Source organism: Rhinolophus sinicus, linkage group LG04 (genome assembly GCF_036562045.2).
Source record: "Rhinolophus sinicus isolate RSC01 linkage group LG04, ASM3656204v1, whole genome shotgun sequence".
In the NCBI taxonomy this organism is placed as follows: Eukaryota; Metazoa; Chordata; class Mammalia; order Chiroptera; family Rhinolophidae; genus Rhinolophus; species Rhinolophus sinicus.
Genome location: NC_133754.1, coordinates 153500165 through 153520801, shown reverse-complemented (window position 1 = coordinate 153520801; position 20637 = coordinate 153500165). Strand labels below are relative to the sequence as shown.

The 20637-nt window shown below is 40.9% G+C and overlaps 1 protein-coding gene across 14 annotated transcripts in view; it reads right to left on the bottom strand.

Annotated features, from left to right (window-relative positions):
* NTRK2 (neurotrophic receptor tyrosine kinase 2) overlaps positions 1 to 10660 on the bottom strand; it is a 317064-nt gene extending 306404 nt beyond the window's left edge. For 2 of the 14 annotated variants that reach the window (XM_019750105.2, XM_074330621.1), the window contains exons 1-2: positions 9060 to 9253; positions 8090 to 8661 (exon numbers count right to left, since the gene is read on the bottom strand). In XM_019750105.2, coding sequence (XP_019605664.2) covers positions 8090 to 8301 — 212 coding nt within the window. In that variant the 5' untranslated portion in view covers positions 8302 to 8661; positions 9060 to 9253. Of the gene's footprint in view, positions 1 to 8089; positions 8662 to 9059; positions 9575 to 9610; positions 9750 to 9913; positions 10021 to 10259 lie in introns of those variants that run through there. The other 12 variants (XM_019750108.2, XM_019750104.2, XM_019750100.2 and 9 more) reach the window with 12 other exon arrangements.
* Positions 10661 to 20637: the final 9977 nt, after the last annotated feature.

Sequence of the window (20637 nt, the reverse complement as noted above, 5' to 3'; positions counted from 1 at the left end):
GAGAGAGAGAGAGAGAGAGGCAAGTGGGGAGGGGGATAAGAAACACCACCACAAACAGGAAGGAGACTGAAGAGTCACAACAAGAAAAGGCTAAGGAGTACAAAGGAAACATGCCTGGAGCAAAATTTTCCACACCACTCTTGGAGTTTGGGGTGGCAGCTCTCTGAAGTGAAACAGGGAGTAGACTACAAAGGGTGTTATGGTTTGGGTTTGGTTGGGTTTTTTTGGAGCGAGGTGCTTTTTTTTTTTATCATACCTTGCCAGAGAGCTTAGAGGCCACCGTGTCAAGCTCTCTCGCCCACCACTCCCCACCCCTGCACACACATTGCACAGATGCTGCGTAAGCCAAGGCAGGAGAAGAGAAGCCAGCGAGCTGTCCCACAGTGAGCACCCATCAGGCCCAGGCCCTCTGCCGCGTCGCAGCAAGGGATTCTGGAGCACATGAAATAGAAACAACTTCTGTGACAAAAATTAGTTTAGAAGACCCTATCTTTTTAGATTGCACTACATTTCAGAGGTTGAAACCAAAATTCTAATATCTTTTGGCTTAAATTAGACTGTTGTAGAATTGTTAAAAAAAAAAAAATTTCACTGGTAATATAATTTTTATTTATGTTGAGAACTGATCAAAAAGGGTAGACACAAGGGGTCTCTGAGTAGCCAAGTGCTAATAACACTCACATACTTCCCTCAGAGAAAACCCCCATCAGGTCCTCATGGAGAGAAAGCCAGAATGATTATAACAAAGTTACAAGTCTGGGTGGGCATCCAATGTACAGCATGGGTACTATTGTTAATAATACTTTATTGTATGTTAGAAAGTTGCTGAGAGAGTAGATCTTAAAAGTCCTCATCACGAGAAAACAAATCTTGTAGCTATGTGAAGGGATGGATATCAACCAGACTTACTGTGGTGATCATGTCACAATATTCACACTACAAATATCGGATCATTATGTTGTACAGCTGAAACTAATATAATAGTAGTCAATTATATCTTGATTTTTAAAAAGTCTGGGTGGTCTAAGGAAGTAAATCCTAAATTATTAGGAAAATTTTACAGTTCAAGACAGCTAAGTCTGAAAGTACCACACCTAGTAGAGTTTTATACATGTATTTAGATATTCATAGACACATCGTACACATACTAATAAGAGTTGTAATGTGTGTGTGTGTGTGTGTGTGTGTGTGTGTTCAGATAATTGTTAGGATATGAAGATTACAGGAAAGGTAGGAGTGCTAAATAGCAACTGGTCCTTATTCGCAATAAAAAAGAGGGATTCTGAATGGTGTATAATTATTAATATTTTTTATTTCATACTAGAAAATGCCATATTCCTACAGGCACACAAATCACTTATCTTCTAATGGTATATAATACATCTTCTAATAGAAGATGATGATGGAAAGGGAAAGACATGAGGTGACATGTCAGTCCACCTCCTTCCCACTGCCATGCTGTTTCACTTGTGACTGTGTATTTGAATCTATACACTTCTCTTAAAACTGCCTGTGCTCTGAAGGCCAAATTTGGGCAAGTGGGGCTGAGCAGACAAAGCTCTAAGCAAGACACTACATGGGGATCTAACCCAAATTACACTCTGCTTGACCAGAGAGCCCCGGGCACGCCAATCAACTTGACAGTCGCTCCAAGGCTGTCAAGACCTTCCCACCTACTTCAGTGAGAGTTTTTAAACAGTGCCTTTTAGGACCCTGGGGAGAAGCCCTGTGTGAAACCAAAGGTATGTCTCAGAAACGTGTTGTCACTGGAAAAGCCTTAGTGCATGGACAACACACAAAATGGTAGCAGAATGAATTCTGGATGTGAGTCAACAACCCTTAAGCTTGCCCACTGGCTCAGCCACTGAGCTCAGCCATCAATCTTGGGGCGATTAGAAGCCAGGGGGAAAAAAGAAGGGAGGAAAGAGTAAGTATTCTCCAGCCACAGTACTTTCATGGGAGCTAAAGCAGACTTTGGATAAAGGGCTGTGGGTTCCTCCACTTACATAACTAGCCCTGACTGTCGCAAAGACTGCAAGGGCAGTGGCCTTCCTTCTGCTGTCTGCTCTGCCCTCACTCCAACCCCAGCCTGCCAAGATGACCCAGCAGGCATAGGTTAGCATCCCTCACTGCTACTAACTCATGACGGCTTTTCTTTGCAGCTTAACTTTTATATGAATTGCCTAGTAAAGAGGAAGACTTAAAATTAAAAGAAAAGAATAAAACACAGTAAACTAAACAAAAAGTGTATTACTTCCTATGTGAAGACAAAGTCATGTCTTTGGGATTAGCAGCTCATGCACTTTTTAATTGCTTTGTCTCCAGTAGCAACCGGTTTGCACAGACTTAGCCATACTAAGCTTGTCTTCATATCTCCGATGCTTCTAAAATGGCTGGCTGGACTCAGGTTCAGTCCAAGAACACGGAAGGGAGGGGAGGCACCCCCAAAGTAAAGGCCAAGGCATTTCCTTTGGATGCTTGGCGAAAGCCCTTCTAGTCCCCACAATGTCTTTAATGCATCATGGCCTTAGGTGACTCACTTCATGGTAAGTCATGCAGAGGGGGCTGCAGCAGAGCATTTCTAAGCCCTTCTCCTTCCGTGGTCCTGATTCTAAGTGACCCTGTGACTTCGGCCTCATCAGCCCAGCAGTAACATGCCAGCAGCCTATTAGCAGCTCATATTTAAAAAGACACAGTTTGGGGAATTCAGAGCAGACACTGAAAATATGCACATGTGACATATGACACCAAAAGTCCTCAGACTCTCACACTGCCAGGCTCTGAACACTCCACACCACCCTTTACTTTATAGCTGATGTATAAACCGCATTACCTCCGTAACTGAAGCTTTGTGGAACTTCAGAGCCAGGAGAAACTTGTCTGAGCATTGACTCCAAAGCCCTTGGTTAACATCTGACAAGCTCAGGCCCAGAGACTTGAAGGAGCTACTTCCAGATCCGGTAACTCCACACCACCTTTCTATCACATACGGTTTTGGGTTTTGGTATTTTGTTTTGTTTTGTTTTGTTTTTTCTAAAGTAAATTTCATACCTATGCTTTACTTTTCTTCCCAGGTTTATAACACTCACAAGCTTTCACTCCTTCATCTCCCAGACCAATATTTATGACTTCCCAATCCTTTGTACAGACCAGAGAGCCAAGTAAATGGTGAGAAGGCCCCCTGATGATGTGGGATCTTTGCCTTTTTGAATGGAGATCAATCAGTAATTAAATATAGAGCTACAATTATCAGGCCACTGCAGGGCTCAGATCCCTGCCACCTGGAGGGTGCAGGGTGGGATTTCTGTTTTAAACTAGCTCAACCACGTAGATTATGAAAATGATCAATCAGCTATTAATAATCCAAGGTTGAGTTGCTCTCTTTTGCTCTCTCTCACACACATCAAACAAGTAAAAATTTGCCCTTCCTAAATAATCTCTCCCCAAAATCATCCTATTGATTTATACACATCAAGGAAAAGCAAAATGTGGCACTGTTCCAAGGGACAGTAGGTTCAGTGCCACATCCTTCTCTGTAGTTTTTGAACTTAGAAGCTTTCCTGAACAGTGGTAAAGTTCATCAGGGATAATGTCAGTGTATGGTATTCAATCACGGTTTGATAATGTTTCTTTCCCCAACACACAAGAAGAGCAATGAGTTAAAACCAGAGACACTTGCTTAATACCAAACACACACACAAAAAAAGAAAAGAAAAGAAAAAAATGCAATTCCCTTTCCCCAGCTAAACAAAAAAACTCTAGGTTTTATACTCCTACGACCTAGATATAGTCAAAGAGATCATACAGAATGTTCCTAGGGAGAAAGAGACCTCAACTCTCAGCTGTTCAGCCAACTTTTCAGCTTAGTAAACGTCTTTACAAGGGAATACTGAAATAGACACAAACAGAGGCTTATGGGATACAAAAAAAAAAAAAAACAACAGTGAAAGATCTTAAACAGAGCTAAACTCAGTGCTGGGGAGCTGTAACCACATTATCTGGACTTCCCATTACTTGCTTGTACTAACATATAACCCAGCCTCTTCTCTTACCACCAGTGCTCGGAATTCCCATAAGGAAATATCACTTTTCGGAGAAGAAGGAAAAAAAAATCAAACACATTTTCCCGGATAGTCAATGAGAGGTGATGGAAAGGGGGAGGTGGAAGAAAGTAGGGTCAGAAGGGTCACGGGGTTTTTCAATTCTTTGACCCAATGTAATAAAAACCTCCATTATGCAGAGATGGAAGGCACGAAATGAAGACGACTTCCAAATGGTAGTACTGAGCTGAATTCTGTAAATACCTTCACTTTGAAGACAGCATGTTTTCAACTCCAGCTTGCCAGTTGTATTAAATAATGAATGATATACATTAGACTCCCTTATTTATTAACAAGTCCAGTGTGGCCTATGTAACCACACTCAAAACTTATTCTGTTGTTCTTAAATACATGTAAAGTACAATTCAAACTTCTAGAACCTCCAAAGGAGGGACTTTAGAAGTAAATATCAAAGTAATAAAAACTAGTGCCTTTAACTGAATTTTTACAAATGCCAGAACTGTTTTGTTGTTGTTGTTGTTGTTGTTAGTACAATTAATTGCAATGGAAAAACTTACTAAGGTGAGAGGGCCAAAATCAATGTACTAATGACTTAACATTACAGCTGCTTAAACAAGCCAACAACGAATTGCGCATAGAAGCTTTGGCAGAAAAAGCTGCAAATTCTATTCGTGTTGTACTAAGAGGAAAACTATTAGACTTGTCTCCAAGCATTACCCCAAAATCAGAGACTATCGCCCAAGAAATTCAGAGAAAAAAAGGTCATTGTTGGTCTTCATAAAATATGGGCAAGATAAAATTTCATGCCCTTTTACCAAAATGTGAATATACTTAACACTACTGAATGGTACAATAAAAAATAGTTAAGATGGTAATTTTTGTTATATGTTTTTGACCACAATAAAAAATAAACAAATACATGCCCTATTTTAACTGTGCCTCTTACTATTTATGTGAGACAGAACTTGTCCTTTGCAATGCATTTTGGCACTTGCTAAAACTGAGATTTAAATGGCTGGTTACATAATTCCAACAACAGGCTTTACTCTTCAATTCCACTTATATGTGACAATGGTATGGTTTTAAATTGCATTTAGCACAGCTTTGGTATAACCATCTCCAAATAAAAGCTGGAACTTATCAGCAGTGTGATAATGGGTAAGTGTGATGTATATCTGTGGACACAGATACAGCTCTAGATCTAGATCATGTTAGTGGGTAAAGTGGATGAGACAGATACTGTGATGGGAGATTTTTTTAATAAAATAGGGTCAAACAATGACTGAAAATAAAACGTCATTTTTGCTTAAAATATGCATGTAGAAACAAAAAAAAACACCTTATCTCTTAATTAATTAATACATATACTTAAGAAATGCTCTACCATGGCCTCTCTCTGAATTCTAAAGGCACAGTGGTTATATTTTTTCCCCAATATATAGACATTAAAAGATACCATTTTCAAATGATACAGTAAACTGTTGCTTCAGCACATTATAATCAGTTTATTTGCTTACATTATTCCTATTTTTAAAAAAATAGAAACATGTAAGTTCAGCTAAACACCATTAAACCATAACTTTAAAACAGGTTATTTTAGGAATACCATTGGGTCTAATAACAAAGTTCAAAAAAAAAAAAAGAATCTGTAATTCGGTTCCAACTGTAGCGGGTACCCACTGGCCAAAAATTTAAGCTGTTCAAGCAAATATTAATATGTAAGATAAAGATCACAGATGGTGTCATATAAGGATGAGAATGAAACAAGCTCATCCACTGATGTCATTTTGATATTAAAACAGCAGAATTCAAAATAATTATACTAAGTGCTTTCCAAACAAGGATTTTGATATATTTTATAGATAAAGACACCTGGGACGTAAACAGGATGGGCTCAATCAAAGCTGAGGGACAGAGCAGAGAAATGCACTTTTTCTCAGAGTTCACATCTACCAGCCTAATTCCCCATCCTGGACACTTATTCCCACATACTCTCAATTCAATCAATCTCAATGAATTTTTCAATCAAAAGGAAAAATATAAGAGTAGATATTGGGAGTGGCATTATTGAATAAATGACGGTGACAATTGCTTTGGTAAATATAACCAAAAAAACCAATTGTAAAAAGCCTAAAAAGTAGGCACCTGCTATCAGATATAAGAAACAACAGGAATTGTGAAAACTGATATTAAAAAAAAGCTCTGCTCAAATCTACTGATTTCATATAAATCAGGCAGCTAGGACCACTAAGATTTAAAATAATACTTATTAATTTAAAAAGAGTTTTATTTTCTTTTTCTCTGATTATGGCCTTAAAATATTAAAGTGAAAAAAGCATTAAAGTGAAAATGATTAGCCCTATCTCATTTCCTCTTTCTTTATAGATCTGTCGTCTAATACAGAATTTAAAAACAACAACAGCAAAACAGCACGAAGGCACTCCCTATGGTCTCAAAATAGTCTGAAGGGCTCTGAATTCCACATGGCTTCCTCCATCCGACTACTGACACCCCATCTCATGAAAAAGACACAGATCCTGACAAAAGGCCACACACACTCTGACCAGCCTAGACCAGCTTAGCCCAGGGCCAGGACGGTTGGGGTCCTACCCACCCTTCTGCTCCAGCCTTGTCTGCTGCTATCCTTGCCAAAAAGATTGAGATTCAAGCATCCTGGATCCAACCTGACAGTTGGCTGCACCCAGTACATCTCAGCACTGCTAGGCCTGCATGTGCCCCCTCTGTTCTGTTGTCCCTCCTGCCCAAGCCTTATAACAGAGCATCACCAGCAGAACAAACATCAGAGACTAAGAAGGTCTCTTACTTACATGAAAAAACAGGTTATCTTGGTCAACTACGTTGGCAGAAATAGGGTGTGCGTTTTCTGTTGGGGGGTGGGGAATGCATGCGCACTTGCCAACCGGAAGGCCACAGCCCAAATCCTACTTTCAGGGCTGCCTAGCTCAGTATCAAACACCATAAGGAAACCCGAGAGAAACTTTGCCTTACAACCCTCTACATGGATGAATAAAATCTCATGTTAACAAAATGTATGAAATGGCAAAGTCCCTTGTGGGGAGGAAACAATCACCTGTAAAAGAGGTGACAGGAATGCTAGAGAAAGGACTGGTAGATTTCTACTTGGAAATGTATTTGTCACAAGTCATCCTAAGAGGAGGATAGAAATGCACAATTCTGCTTCTCCATCAGATCAGGACAAGCTCAAACATTCCTGGGGGTGTATGGGATCCCATGCTAAAGGCAGCATTCATCTGAGTACTACACACTGCTCGATCATCCAACCTATTCCTGGGAAAATATTCAATGGGCAATTAAGATTTATAATCCAAATGGTCTAAAAATTATATCTCTGGGAAGTCAAGTCCAAATTAAATCAGACCAGGCTTTTAGGCTTCCAACGATCACATTTTCCCTTCTGAGTGAGTGCATTTCAACACTCAGAACTTCTCCTCTTACAGATCATTTTCAAGGCCATCTCTGGATGCAATCTCCTAAGCAAAATCTGATCTATAAAATGAAAAGGGAAATTGGTGAATGCCAAACCTCAGGAAAAAAATGTTAACGGGGTCTCTAATCTCCTTCAGCAGATTTCAAAAAGTTAATTATCTTAACCTCCTTTCTAGTAAATGTTACTGGAACTTCTCCTAACACAACAGACACATTGCACCTTATGAAACAAAAATATCCAAAACTAAGTTATTGCATATGGAAATCCTAAAGTACACACAGCAGGGCTTTGAAATACAAAGTACAATGGAATGCCTTCCATGTCAATTATATATATTATTGACATGTATACTTAAAACTTATTTTAAACTTCTTCCCGCGTTATCGGCCCCAAGCCAGTGAAACAGACAGGTAACTGACAGATGGCCCAGCCCTGCAACTCTCATTTCTGACTTCTCCCCAGACTTGAGACAACGTTCATGGCCAGGACGGACCGGTCTGGCGAGCCCTAGCCCTCCGGGCCAGGGAAGAAGGAAGGAGAAAGATGACCAGGAACTCACATTTCGGTGATGTTCTCAGGATCTGCACTGTTAGGCACCAGCCTCGGAAACGCCACGATGCCAGGAGTAGGGTCGCTGCACCAGATCCGAGTAGCGCTGCATTTGCAGGACGTGGGACAGGCGAGAGCGGCCCTCCAGAAGCCCACAACCAACCAGCAGAAGCCCCAGAGCCGCGCCATGGCGGGTCCATGCCACCTCGTCCAGGACGACATCCCTAGCCGCCAGTGCCAGCCCGAGTCAGACTGAGTACGTGTCCCTGGGCTGCACCAGCCGGCCTCTCCTGCCGATGCTGGGCAGTCTTTGCCGTGCTCGCAGCTCTCTATTCCGTGCTGGTTGCGGGCGCGCAGAGCCGAGCGTGTCCGGGGCTGATTGTGTCCTGGTGGGCAGCACCGTTCACAGCCGCCGGGGCATCTTGGGCCGTCTCACAGGGGGCGCTCCCGCCGCTTGGAGCTCCGCCGCGACCGCCACTGCATGGCCCAGCGCGCTGGGCACCGGCCCGCGGCGTTCCCGGGACTCTCTAGGGCGCAGGCTTCTTGCTAGAGGCTCTCTGGGGTTCGGGACACACCTCGGGGCTGAGGACAAATAGACACGCATAAGACTGAGCGCAGGACCCCAAACACCACGAATTGGTCCGCGCTCGCATCACCCCCACCCGGACCCCAGCCGGGAGATTGGATGGATGAGTGCCCAGCTCCCACCCCAAAAATAAACTTGCCCCTCGATGGCACTGACACCGCTGGGGCCACCAATGTGCCCACCCTCTTTCCAAGCCTGAGGTCGAGGTAGGGGAAATAGGGCAAGGGTTCCTGAGACAGGATTCCATGGCACAGGCCAGGAGAAGACCCCTTAGAAGGGGAAGAAGGAACTGCCGGCGGCGATGGCTCCGCGACGGGGCCTCTGAATGATGCTGCAGAATCTGTCATTGCCGCTGGGCAGAGGGGGCGCGGGCAGGTGGCGCGGCCGGTCCCACCTGGTGAGCCGCCGAGGCCGCCCAGGGGTGACAGTGACGGCCGAGACGACGGAGGGCACTGTCTGCGCTGCTCACCCGGGCTCCGGCGCCTACCGCCAGCCGACGGCGCCTGGGTCCAGGCTCCTCCTGTCTCTGGGCACTGAGCGCGGAGAGCAGGAGAGGAGTGAGCGAGGCTCCTGCTCCAACCCAATTCCGGGAGCCGCCGCCGCCGCCGCCTCTGCTACTGCTGGCGAAGTGACGTGAGGGCTGACGCAGAGCAGGGGCAGAAACTCCAGAAAATTAGTCTGAAATCCAAAAACACACACGCTCATACACACACAAACCCATAACACCCTCCAGACAAAAGCAACAGGGAGGGGAGGGGAATCTGGGGGCGAGCAGGGAGGAGGCAGGCATCGGTGCCACTGGTCAGAAGCAGACAGCAGCAGCATGTGGGAGTTCACACACGCGCATACACGCACACATCCTGGACATGTAGACGCGCGTGCCTCGTGTGTGTGTGTGTGTGTGTGTGTGTGTGTGTGTGTGTGTGTGTGTTTAGATCCAGGTACCTCTGAGATGGACTGTTTGGCCGCTCAACGCCTACCAGTCCCTTATTCACACCGTAATCTCTTCCACAATCGCAGTAGAGTCTGTCTCCTTTTTTGAAATGGAAACCGGGCTCGGTTCAGCTCTGAAAAATGCGCTGATTCTTATTATAGGAATCCTCCCTCCCTTCTCTATCCCTGCTGCGTTTTCCTTTCCCATCCTGCCTAAAAGGGAGGGTGAGCTATCCTAAAAATAAATAAATATTGTAAACACCAAAACGTGTTCAGCATCGGTAACCAAGGATAACCGCCCCCATTCCGGGCCACCTATTTGGGGATCCGTGGTTTTCGAGGGTCTTTCTGTTGGCGCTTTTGCAGAGGAAGGGTAGTCTCCAAATGCAACTCTAGCCCTCTAAGTAGGTCTTTTTCTTGCTGTTTTTTTGGCATCACACGCCGGGGAAATAGAGACTTGTGAGGGGAAAGGAGCGCGCCTGACGCGTATTGGGTTCCCTAAATGCGCGGCCGCAACCCTGGCCTGTCCGATGTGTGGCGCCGCGTCATTTTCTCTCATCCGTCAACCTGGCAGGATGCAGCCATTCCCAGATCGTAGCTTCACTCCCCGCGATGCCCACCCCCATGCGTGTCACCCAAAGCCCTTGCTCCCCTGCCGTACCTTGCGCGTTTTCGTGTGTGCGCGGGTGTGCGCGAACGCTTGCCCCGCGCCCGCGCTGCCCAGAGCACGACACGAATCCAGCTACCGAGAAGCCCAGCACTAGCAGGGCCTCAGGGTCTCATTAGGGACAAACGAGGCGATCCGGGAGGGTCGGGTGACAAACCGTAATTGTTCTGCGGGCGCAGTTAAATGATGGCTGCGGAGCATTCGCAAGCCTTGTCTGAGAATCCGTCTTCCCATTTGCGGCTCGGAGAGTCTCTTTTTCCGCAGTCATTTAAAAAGGAACTGGGAAAATGCACCGCAGTGCCTGACACTTCCGAGGGTTCTAGTGCCCCCGCGCGGGGAGAGAGCGCCCGGCACACTGGAGAGCACCAACCCTGGGCCGCGGCTGCGGCGGGCACAGCGCAGGGGGCGCGCTCTGGCGCCAGATGCGCAACCAGCGGCGCCCGACGCGTGCGCGCCCCTGCCCAGCCAGCGTGTGGCCCGCCAGGCCTCATGGAGCTCCGGCTGGAGAAAAACGCAGGCAGCACTCCGCGTCAGAAAGGGCAAATGAATGGGATCTCGTCCAGAAGATAAGAGTGGTCACCGTCTGTGCGTAGAGGCAGGGGTGGGAAGGATCGAGACCCTGAAAGTCTAGGTAAATACTTAAACCTCTGCAACGTTTTAAATATTACAAGGGAACAGAAAGCATCTACTGGAGCTTTTGTGCAAAACCCGGACGCTGAGTGTAATCGCAAGAATCCTCGTGTAGCGCCCAAAAATCTCCCTGCAGGGCCGGAAGACAAAGCCAGCAGGTCTGCCTCTCTCCACGATCACTTGGCTGTGACACTCATTGGGTGTTGAATGGACAGGCTGAAGTTCATTTCTCTTCTAGGCTGCCAACCCCCGCTGGGTGAAGACATGCCAAGGAAGAGAAGCAAAGGGCAAACATGTCTTGGTCGGGATCATAAAGTAACTCTCTTCCGCCTGTCTTGCCAGTGTCCTTAATGGAACTGCCCCTACAGAATACCCGAGGGAAGGGTGTGCATAATTACCCACATCTCTCTCACACCCCACCCTCACCCCCTTTTTTTTCTTTCTCAGAAATGGCCCATTTGTGCCCTAGTGGCTCCAAAGTGTCAGTGCAGCACCCAAAGGACAGTTTTAGAGTGGTTTGCAGACGAGAAGATTCTAATTATGTTGTAATATTTTTAGAATTTGTATTTATTCATATATACTATTATATTTAGATTCTAAATATACCCCTATTAAATATCTCCCATTTAAAATTAAAACTGGAGGCCCCACTTCTAATCATCCTTCCCCTACTGTTCCATAGTACTTACCATTTTTTAACAAATCATTTACTTATTTATTATGTTTACTATATATCGTATTTCTCCCAGTAGAACATAAACTCCATGCAGGCATGGATCTTTAGTTTGTTCATTAATATATCCCAAGGACACAGTATTAAAATATCTGTGTGTATGTGTTTAATGAATAAATAAAAATTGAGATTCCTCCAACAGGCCATCTACACTCTCACTTTCTTAACCTCCAATCCTACAAGTCCATCTGAATGATTCCCTCTGGACACTTTCCCTCCCATCTCCACAACCTCTGAGTCCTCCCTGTGCTAGGAGTTCTGACACAGGGAAGATTCCTGAAGCCTTACTTTCTGCTTCTCCTACTAGCCAGGTATGTTCTATCTAGCTCTGGGCCAGAGAGGGCCTCCCTGACATTCATGCTGATAACATTATGTACAGTGCCTGAAACATACTGGTCAATCAATAACTATTTCTTAACTGATAAAAAATATGAATCAATCTCAATTTTAAGAACTACAAGAGATTTCACAGAGATTTCAGGGATTCTCAAACTATGGCTTTATAGGAGATGATGAACATTTTGCAGATGGACAAAGTGAAGTAGGGGTAATTTTCCTCAGATCGTATGAACTCTTCAAGGCAGGGATGGAGACTGAGTGTTGCAGACTCCTGCCCATACTGGACCATGATGCACCTAGGACAGTATTTTTTAAAACTATTTTCATCTTGATCCACAGTATGAAATGTGTTTTATATCACAATCCAATAAACACATATATGTGTGCATGTACTCAAAAAGAGCTTCACAAAGCAAAACTCATTTACACTTAATACATGGAATACACTCATTTTTATTTTCTATTTTATACCATTTTATTTTTTAATGGTTGTTATAACCCAATAAGTTAATTTTACTATCCAAAACTGGGTAGTAAAAAAAATAATAATAATGCCAGCTTCTGCTTCTTACTAAGATGGAGTAATAGGGAACAGATTTAACCTCCCAACCAAATCATCAACACACTGAACAAAATACTTGAAATAACAATTCTCAAGACAGTAGACATAAGACAATGAAGGCTGTGGCTCAGGGAGAGGGAACTCAGGAAGAGCCCAACTCCCTGATTTGAGGAGACATAGCTGAATGTTCAGGAAAATCATGGAGGGCAGAGTTCACAAGGACAGAGGAGCAGGGAAAAGAGTAAGGTACAGAGAGAGAACTCCAGAGGTCTGCAGAGGGTCCCTCTCAAGCATTCAGCAGAGTACAGATTAGCACATGCAGGTGATGAAACTGCCTGAGGCCAGAGAAAGAAGTGCCAAAAGGATGAAAGGAACAAGGTCAAAGAAAAATTCAAAAGGGAAATGGAAAACATTACATATAAAAAATTATATTTACATGTCAATTATACTTCAATAAAACTGGGGGGGGGGAGACAGTAAACAAATTTTTAAAAAATAATTTGTGAGATGCCCCTAGAGCATCTTAAATTATAGCACTAAATTCCTGATTAGAAAGGAAGAAAGGTCTCTAACCAGTGAACTCAGTTTCCACCTGAAGAAGCCAGAAAAACGTAAAGAAAATTAAATACAAAGTAAACAGGAGAGAAGACATAATAAAGATCAGAGTTGGAAACAATGCAATAGAAAACAGAAAAACAGGAGAGAAAATCACTGAAGCCAAAAGCTGATTCTTTGAGAAGATGAATAAAATTAATAAACCGCTGGCCAAACTGACCAGGAATGAAAGAGAAAAGACGTAAGTTATCAATAACAAGAATAAGATCAATGATATCACTTAATGTATGGATAGTAAAGAAACAATAAGAAAATACTGTGAACAACTTTATGCAAGTAAGTTTTACAACTTAAATGAAATGGACATATTTCTTAAGAGATACAAGCTTACAAAGCTCACTATAGAAGAAACAGATAACCTGAATAGTCCTGTGTCTATTTCAGAAATTGAATTTATAGTTAAAAACCTTCCCGTGAAGAAAACTTCAGGCCCAAATGACTTTTTGGTGAATTTTACAAAACAATGAAGGAAAAATAATATCAGAAAATTAATAGTATCATAATAATCCCAGAAAAATGAGGATGAAGGAACACGTTCCAACTCATTCTATGGGGCTATCATTGCCTTGATACCAAAATCAAACAAAGACATTACAAAAAAAGAAAACAGCAAACCAATATCCCTCATAATGTTAAAATTCTCAACAAAATTTCCACAAATTGAACCCAGCGAAACATCAAATATCCAAAAACATTGTGACCAAGTGAGGTTTATTCCAAAAACAATTTTTTTGGTCTAATATTAAAAAATGTAATTTACCATATTTACAAACTAAAAATCTAAAATTATACAATCATCTCAAAAGATATATATAATGTAAAATTATATGATCACCTCAATTTGACCAAATCCAACTCAGCAAACTAGAAATAAAAAGAAATATCCTCAACTGATAAATGGAATCAACAAAAAAACCTACAGCTAACATAGTGCTTAAAGTAGAAGATGGAACGCTTTTTCCCAAATATCAGAAAGATATTTATCCACTTTCACCATTTCTATGTAGCATTTCTCTGGAGATTCTAGTCAGTGCAATAAGTCAAGAAGTAGAAGTAAAAGGCATCCAAACAGGAAAAGAAGAATAAAATTACCTTTATAGACAACTTGATCTCCTACATAGAACACCCAATAGAACCTACAAAAAAGCTATTCATACTAATAAGTGAATTATCCAGGTTTCAGGATACAAGTGAAGTGTTTATAAATTAATTGTATCTATATACTAGCAAAAAATCAGGAATTAAATTTGTAAAAAATAATACCAATTATAATAGTATAAATACACGAAATACTTAAAGCACAAATTGAAAAGGAAAAGGATGGATAAATTGGATCTTATAAAAATTACTAATTCCTGCTCTTCAAAAGACAGTTAAGAGAATGAAAAGAAGAGCCACAATATCGGAGACATATATGCAAATCATATATTTAATAAAGGGTTTGTCCAAAATTTATAAAGGACTCTCAAAACTCAATAATAATAAAAAAAATATATTTTTTTAAGTGTGCAAATAATGTGAACATATACTCTACTGAAGAAAGTATACAGATGGCAAATAAGCACATGAGAAGATGCTCAACATCATTAGTCTCTGGAGAAATACAAATTAAAACTACAATGGGATACCTACACACCAGTTGGATTGGTTAATATTAAAAAGACTCAAGTGTTGATAAGAATATAGGGTAACTGGAAGTCTCATACACTGCTGGTGGGAATAAAAAATGGCACAACCACTTTGGAAAAGTAGAGCATTTTCTTGAAAAGTGATTCATATACCTATCATGTGATCTAGCCATTCCAATTTTATGTATTGTCCCAAGAAAAATAAAAGCTTATGTCCATACAAAGACTTAACATAAATGTCCATGCAGCTTTTTTTTGCTTTTTTTTTTTTTTTTTTTTTTTTTTGTACAGGCAAAAACTAGAAGCAATCCAAATATTCATCAACAGGTGAATGGGTAAACAAATTGTGACGAATACAATGAAATGCTACTCAGCACTGAAAAGCAATACACTATTGATACCTGCAACCACGTGAATGAGTCTCAAAATAATTATGCTGAGTCAAGAAGCCAGACGAAAAGTAATACATACTATATGATCCCATTTTTATAAAACTGTATAAAAGGGAAACTGTTGTGACAGAAAGCAAATCAGTGATTGCTGGAGAGGGGTGCGCGGAGTGTGGAGGGAGGAGCCAGAGGGAGCAGTGACAGAAGAGCACAAAGAAGCTTTGAGGATGATGGATGTATTCATTATCTTTATTGTGGTGATGGTTTCAATATTATCGAATTTTATGTTTAAATGTGTTTAGGTTATTATACATCAGTTATAGTTCAATAAAGCTATTTTAGAAAGCAAGAAAGGAACACTGCCCTACATCCTCTTATCATCAGCTTTTTGGTCCCTTTGGAGTGCCGTTAGAACTTCCAATTTTAGGAAGCATTTATAAAGTTTGTAGATTTTTTAATAAACATATTCTGTAATGTTCCAATTTTAGAGGGACCTACTATGTAATAGCTTTTACATTTTAAAAAAAAGTTTGTGGAAACCATCACTTCAGAGAAAGAAGAGATAGTGGCCCACACCTAAAAATAGCCTAAATATCCATTAATAGTAGAAGAATTCAAAAAATTGTCATACTTCATTTTTATAATGTTATACACCTAATTAAAATTAGTTACAACCATATACATTGACCTGGAGGTACATCTATAGTATGTTAAGTGAACAATGAGAGTTGCATGACAATATATAGTCTGATCCTACAAAGAAAGCCAGTGTTTGTAAATGTGAAATACAGAGAAGTACATATACCAAACATAATGTCAATAACCTAGAGGGATCTGAAAGAAGGACAGGCCAGAAAACTTGTGAAATGTTTGTTTGGCACTAGTAACCTCCTTACCCATGTTTGCCTTCTTTCTTCACCTTTTCCTCTTTTTCTTGTCTCTTTTTTTCTCAGATGCAGTGTTATCCTATTTCTAATAGGATAAGAAGGAAAGCACTGCATCTAAAAGCATGTTTACTAACTACATAATGTTAACCAGCGGATGTTTGACTTTCCCAAGAATACCTGTATGTTAGTGGAAGACACTGGAGAGAACGCATAATCCCAAAGAATTTCAGGTACCATGGCCCCATAAATGGGGAAATACTGGGGGGAAAGGACCCTCAACACAAGCTACAATGGAACCAGAGGCTGCGGTTCATAATTAGCCTCACAGGAGCTCCTTCTCACCCCAATCTCCTCTTTTGTTGCTCAGAAAGTTCCTAACTGTCTCCTACCTCACACCCTCCACCTCTGCATTAGGATCTTACTTCCTGTCTCTGCTCAGGTAGTCTATGAACTATATGCCTCTCTGTCACTGTGACCAATGGCTACACCCATGGTCTCATCCCACTCCCTTTCCTCCCTGTGTGCACTTAACCTAGTCATACACTTAAGAACACACTACATCAATACAGATTTATGGAGCTTTTATGAACACCTGAAAAAAAGCATATGGAGAAAACCCGACAGAGCCTCAGGAAATTAGTCTCACATAACTAGGTGACCCCGAAGTCTAAATTTGAACCATCTATCTGACAAGGTCTCATGGTAAACGCTGGATTATCTTCCTAGTCTATGTCATACCTGTCCTTGTGTTGTCCTGTTTTATCAGACCTATCTTATCACACCATCAAAGAATTTTTCTTTAACAAAAGAGTTTACTTATTCCTCAATAAACAATTATGATATGGCTTTTCTGTGCTACCCATCCTAGATTTATTGGGCAGTCAAGTGCTCATGGTCCCAAGTCAACTGACAATTATAATCTATGTAAAGAACAGTGTTTATGGCCATCTTACCCTTAGAGTTGAAAAGCTACAAACATTTAATCATATCAGACCTCAACTAAATGTTCTTCCAACTAAGGTAGCAACCCATTAGCAAGTAAGTCAATTTAGCGGGTTGTGATCACAATATTTCTTATGAAATAGGATAGACTGTATTAGAATAAAAAACATCATACGTGTAAAGGTAATATGGTTTCATGCAACTTTCCTTTTATTACTAGGTGCACTGGGTTGTATTGTAAATGTATTTCTTATTGTGATTCTCAGTCAAACAAGTGGGAGATCCACTAGCAGAGCACAATGTCTCAGACATTTGCAGAAATCCCCTCTACAAGGAGACAGGATTCTAAGTCAGTTTGAACTCTTCCAGTAACCCTCCTCATCAGGACATCAGCAATAAGCATTTTATAGATTATATTAAAGTTTGTTGTCTAATCATCAACTTTTTGAAGGCAGGCATTCTCTTATTTGTATTGTGACCTTGACTTCTAACAGAGCATCTTTCACTGAGCACAATATATGTCCGTTGAATTAAAGTTAATCTCATTTTTGAGCACCTCTAATTATTAGAAAGTTTCATTTTTAGGGTGAGCCAAAATCTGTCTCCCTAATAATTCTCATTCATTGCTCCTGGTTTTAACCTCCTAGCTGGAAAGGAAAATAACAGTGAAATCCTTTCTCTATGTCACATTCCTTTCAATATTCAAATTTAGTGCTCATGTCCTTTCTAAACATTTCCAGCTCCTTTATTCATTCTTTGTTAACTATGTCCAGGAGTCTCATCATCAAGGTTGTAGTCTTTGAGATCCAGTTTTGACAATAATGTTTTAGACCCATGCAGTCCAATATGGTAACCAATAGAATGTGTGGATGAGTACTTGAAATGTGGCCACTAATTCAAAACAAGATAAAATATATACTTAGTGGTATACGAGTATATAAACAGTGGAATACTACTCTGCCATAAGAAAAGATGAAATAGTGCCATTTGCGACAACATAGATCGACCTCAAGATTACTATGCTAAGTGCAATAAGTCAGACAGAAAAAGTCAAGAATCATATGACTTCACTGATACATGGGATATAAAACTTAAAGCAGCAAAGGAACAAGACAAACAAATAAAGAGACAAAAACTCAGAGACACAGACAATAGTTTAATGGTTACCAGAGGGTAAGAGGGGCAGGAGGATGGTAGAAGAGGATAAAGGGGGTCAAATATATGGTGATGGAAGGAGAACTGACTCTGGGTGGTGAACACACAATGTGATATATAGATGATGTAATACAGAATTGTACACTTGAAAGCTATGTAATTTTACTAACCATCGTCACCCCAATAAATGTTAATAAAATAAATAGAAATTTAATATTATAAAAATATATATATACACTTAGTGTAAAACGTTAGGTAAAAATGTAAAATATCTCATTAGTAATTTTTATATTTATTTTATGTCAAAACAATAACATTTTGTATTTATTAGGTTATACAAAATACATCATTAAAATTAAATTCATATGTTTCATTTTACTCTTTTTAGTATGGAAAATTTCACTTTTGTTTTAAAAAATTATTAACTCAACATTTATCCTTCCTAAAAATCCTGCTGTTGTTATATTTGAATCAATGACTCATATCTTTGAGTCTTCTGCATAACCTTTTAAAATCTTGAATCTAAATAAATGAATCCAACATTTTAGCTGTTCCTCCTATATTTTTCACCTGAAAGTCTAATATGTATGCTTTTTATGCACCCATTTAAGTCACTGATTATATATATATATTTAACATAACAGGTCTAGACACTCAACTTATCTAGGCTGACATTTATTCCTTAACTAATTAATTCATCTTTACATTGAGTGTGCCTGTTTAACCAGCTAAGAATCCATCAAACTGAATTCCATAATAATGTTTTCCTTGACCCTTGGCCTGAGTCACACACCTAATTACACAAAAAATAAGCTGGGTATTGCCCACTAGTGGTTCTTGTTTGGAGGTTTTTGTGGGGGGGGAGGATTTTGTTTTATTTGGGTTTTGGGTGTTTTTTCTTGGGGGGGGGGTGTTTGTTTTGTTTTGTTTTTTACAATTTCCCTAGAACTCATCTCTCATGACAACTCCAGACCTATCTTCATTCTGACCCACACCTAGCACTTATATGCTGGCTTTTTGATGTATAACTCCATTTCTTCCTTTGGTCCCTTTTGATCCTTATAAACTATTTCTCCAATATTTAAGTATCAGCTTCTTCAGATGAATTTGTCTTGACTGCCCTTTCAGCACTTGGATTGTCCTGGATAGGAATTCTTCCTTCATAGCTTAGGTTTGTGAAACCCAGCCACAATCCACCTAGCCAATTTTAGATCCACTCGCTTTTCCCCAAATGGGGAAAGATTGAGCAGAATAGCTCAGAAAGAGGAGGAGTACAGTAGGCAAGTGGGAGGCAGTCTGAGAAACTGAGTGAACAGTAATTCAGGTGCATTCTGGAACTCTTTCACTCCTTTCTGGAAAACTGAGACATTTTCTGTTCTTTTCTTTCACATACCATCTCTCCCTAAGTATTACCATCAGTTGTCGCTTGGTCACATGAATAAGCCCAGTAATGACCTTTATCATCTTTAGAACCATTGAAATCTGTTATAATATCTCTTATATGGTCTCACTTAATTTAGATGTCAAATTCTTATTAACCACGTTATTTCTACCATTTCCAATGCAAAGACCCTTTTTCTCACCAGAGGAGGGCACAGAATTAAGAGGTGAACAATATTGCATTGTCTGTATAATCTTTTAATATCTCACCAACTGCCCCAGCTCTGAGCTTATCTCCATTCTTCTTCTTACTCTAAGCCTGGTTCAAATAGTCCTTTTTTGTTGCTCTCTGTATTTTTCTTTTACAACTTTAATGCATCCTGGAATTCAGTCTTTCTGCCACTATTCTCATAGATCTGTGATGCTCTAAAGTATTCAAAACTTGGCTATCTACCCCTCCTTCCATCTTGTTCCATAACAAAATCCACAGCCTAGTTATACAGTCTCATTTCTTCCTCTTGGAGATTATTCAAGCCTGTGTGGTCAGAATTTTATATTTTAGAGTTTCCCTTCGCTCTCAAATCAATATTCTCTTTTAGAGTCAGCTAGTCAAAGGATTGTATCTATTTTTCCTCAAAAAAGAAAAATTCTGTTCCCTAATGTCTAGGATACATAACAGCCTTCTCAGCATCCCACATTTAGCCAATATGATGTCCAGTTCCTCAGCCAGATCAATCTTGTGGGTTTCCATGGCCATCTCATGAGTGTCCTTCCCTGTCCCCCAGCAAGTCCTAGGGTCGCCTATTATATCCAAGCAAAATTTCCTAAGGGCCAGGACAATGGTATCTGTGACTGAAATGGAAGCATCCCAACAGAAAAGAGGGTCAAAGGGCAGAAGCAGGCTGAACCAGAGTAGTTGCTTTCTCACTGCTTCCTTTTGCTCAGATGAGTCTTTCCTGTGGCCAGTCTACCCTCAGCAATGCAACAGCTTGTTTGAAGGGTATTTGGTGATTCCTGCCAAGACCTGCATCTGACAAGCCCTGAAGCTTTTCCAAGTATTTTCGTGCATGTACATTTCTTCCTATCCTTCTACTGGAGGATCCTAGCCCTTG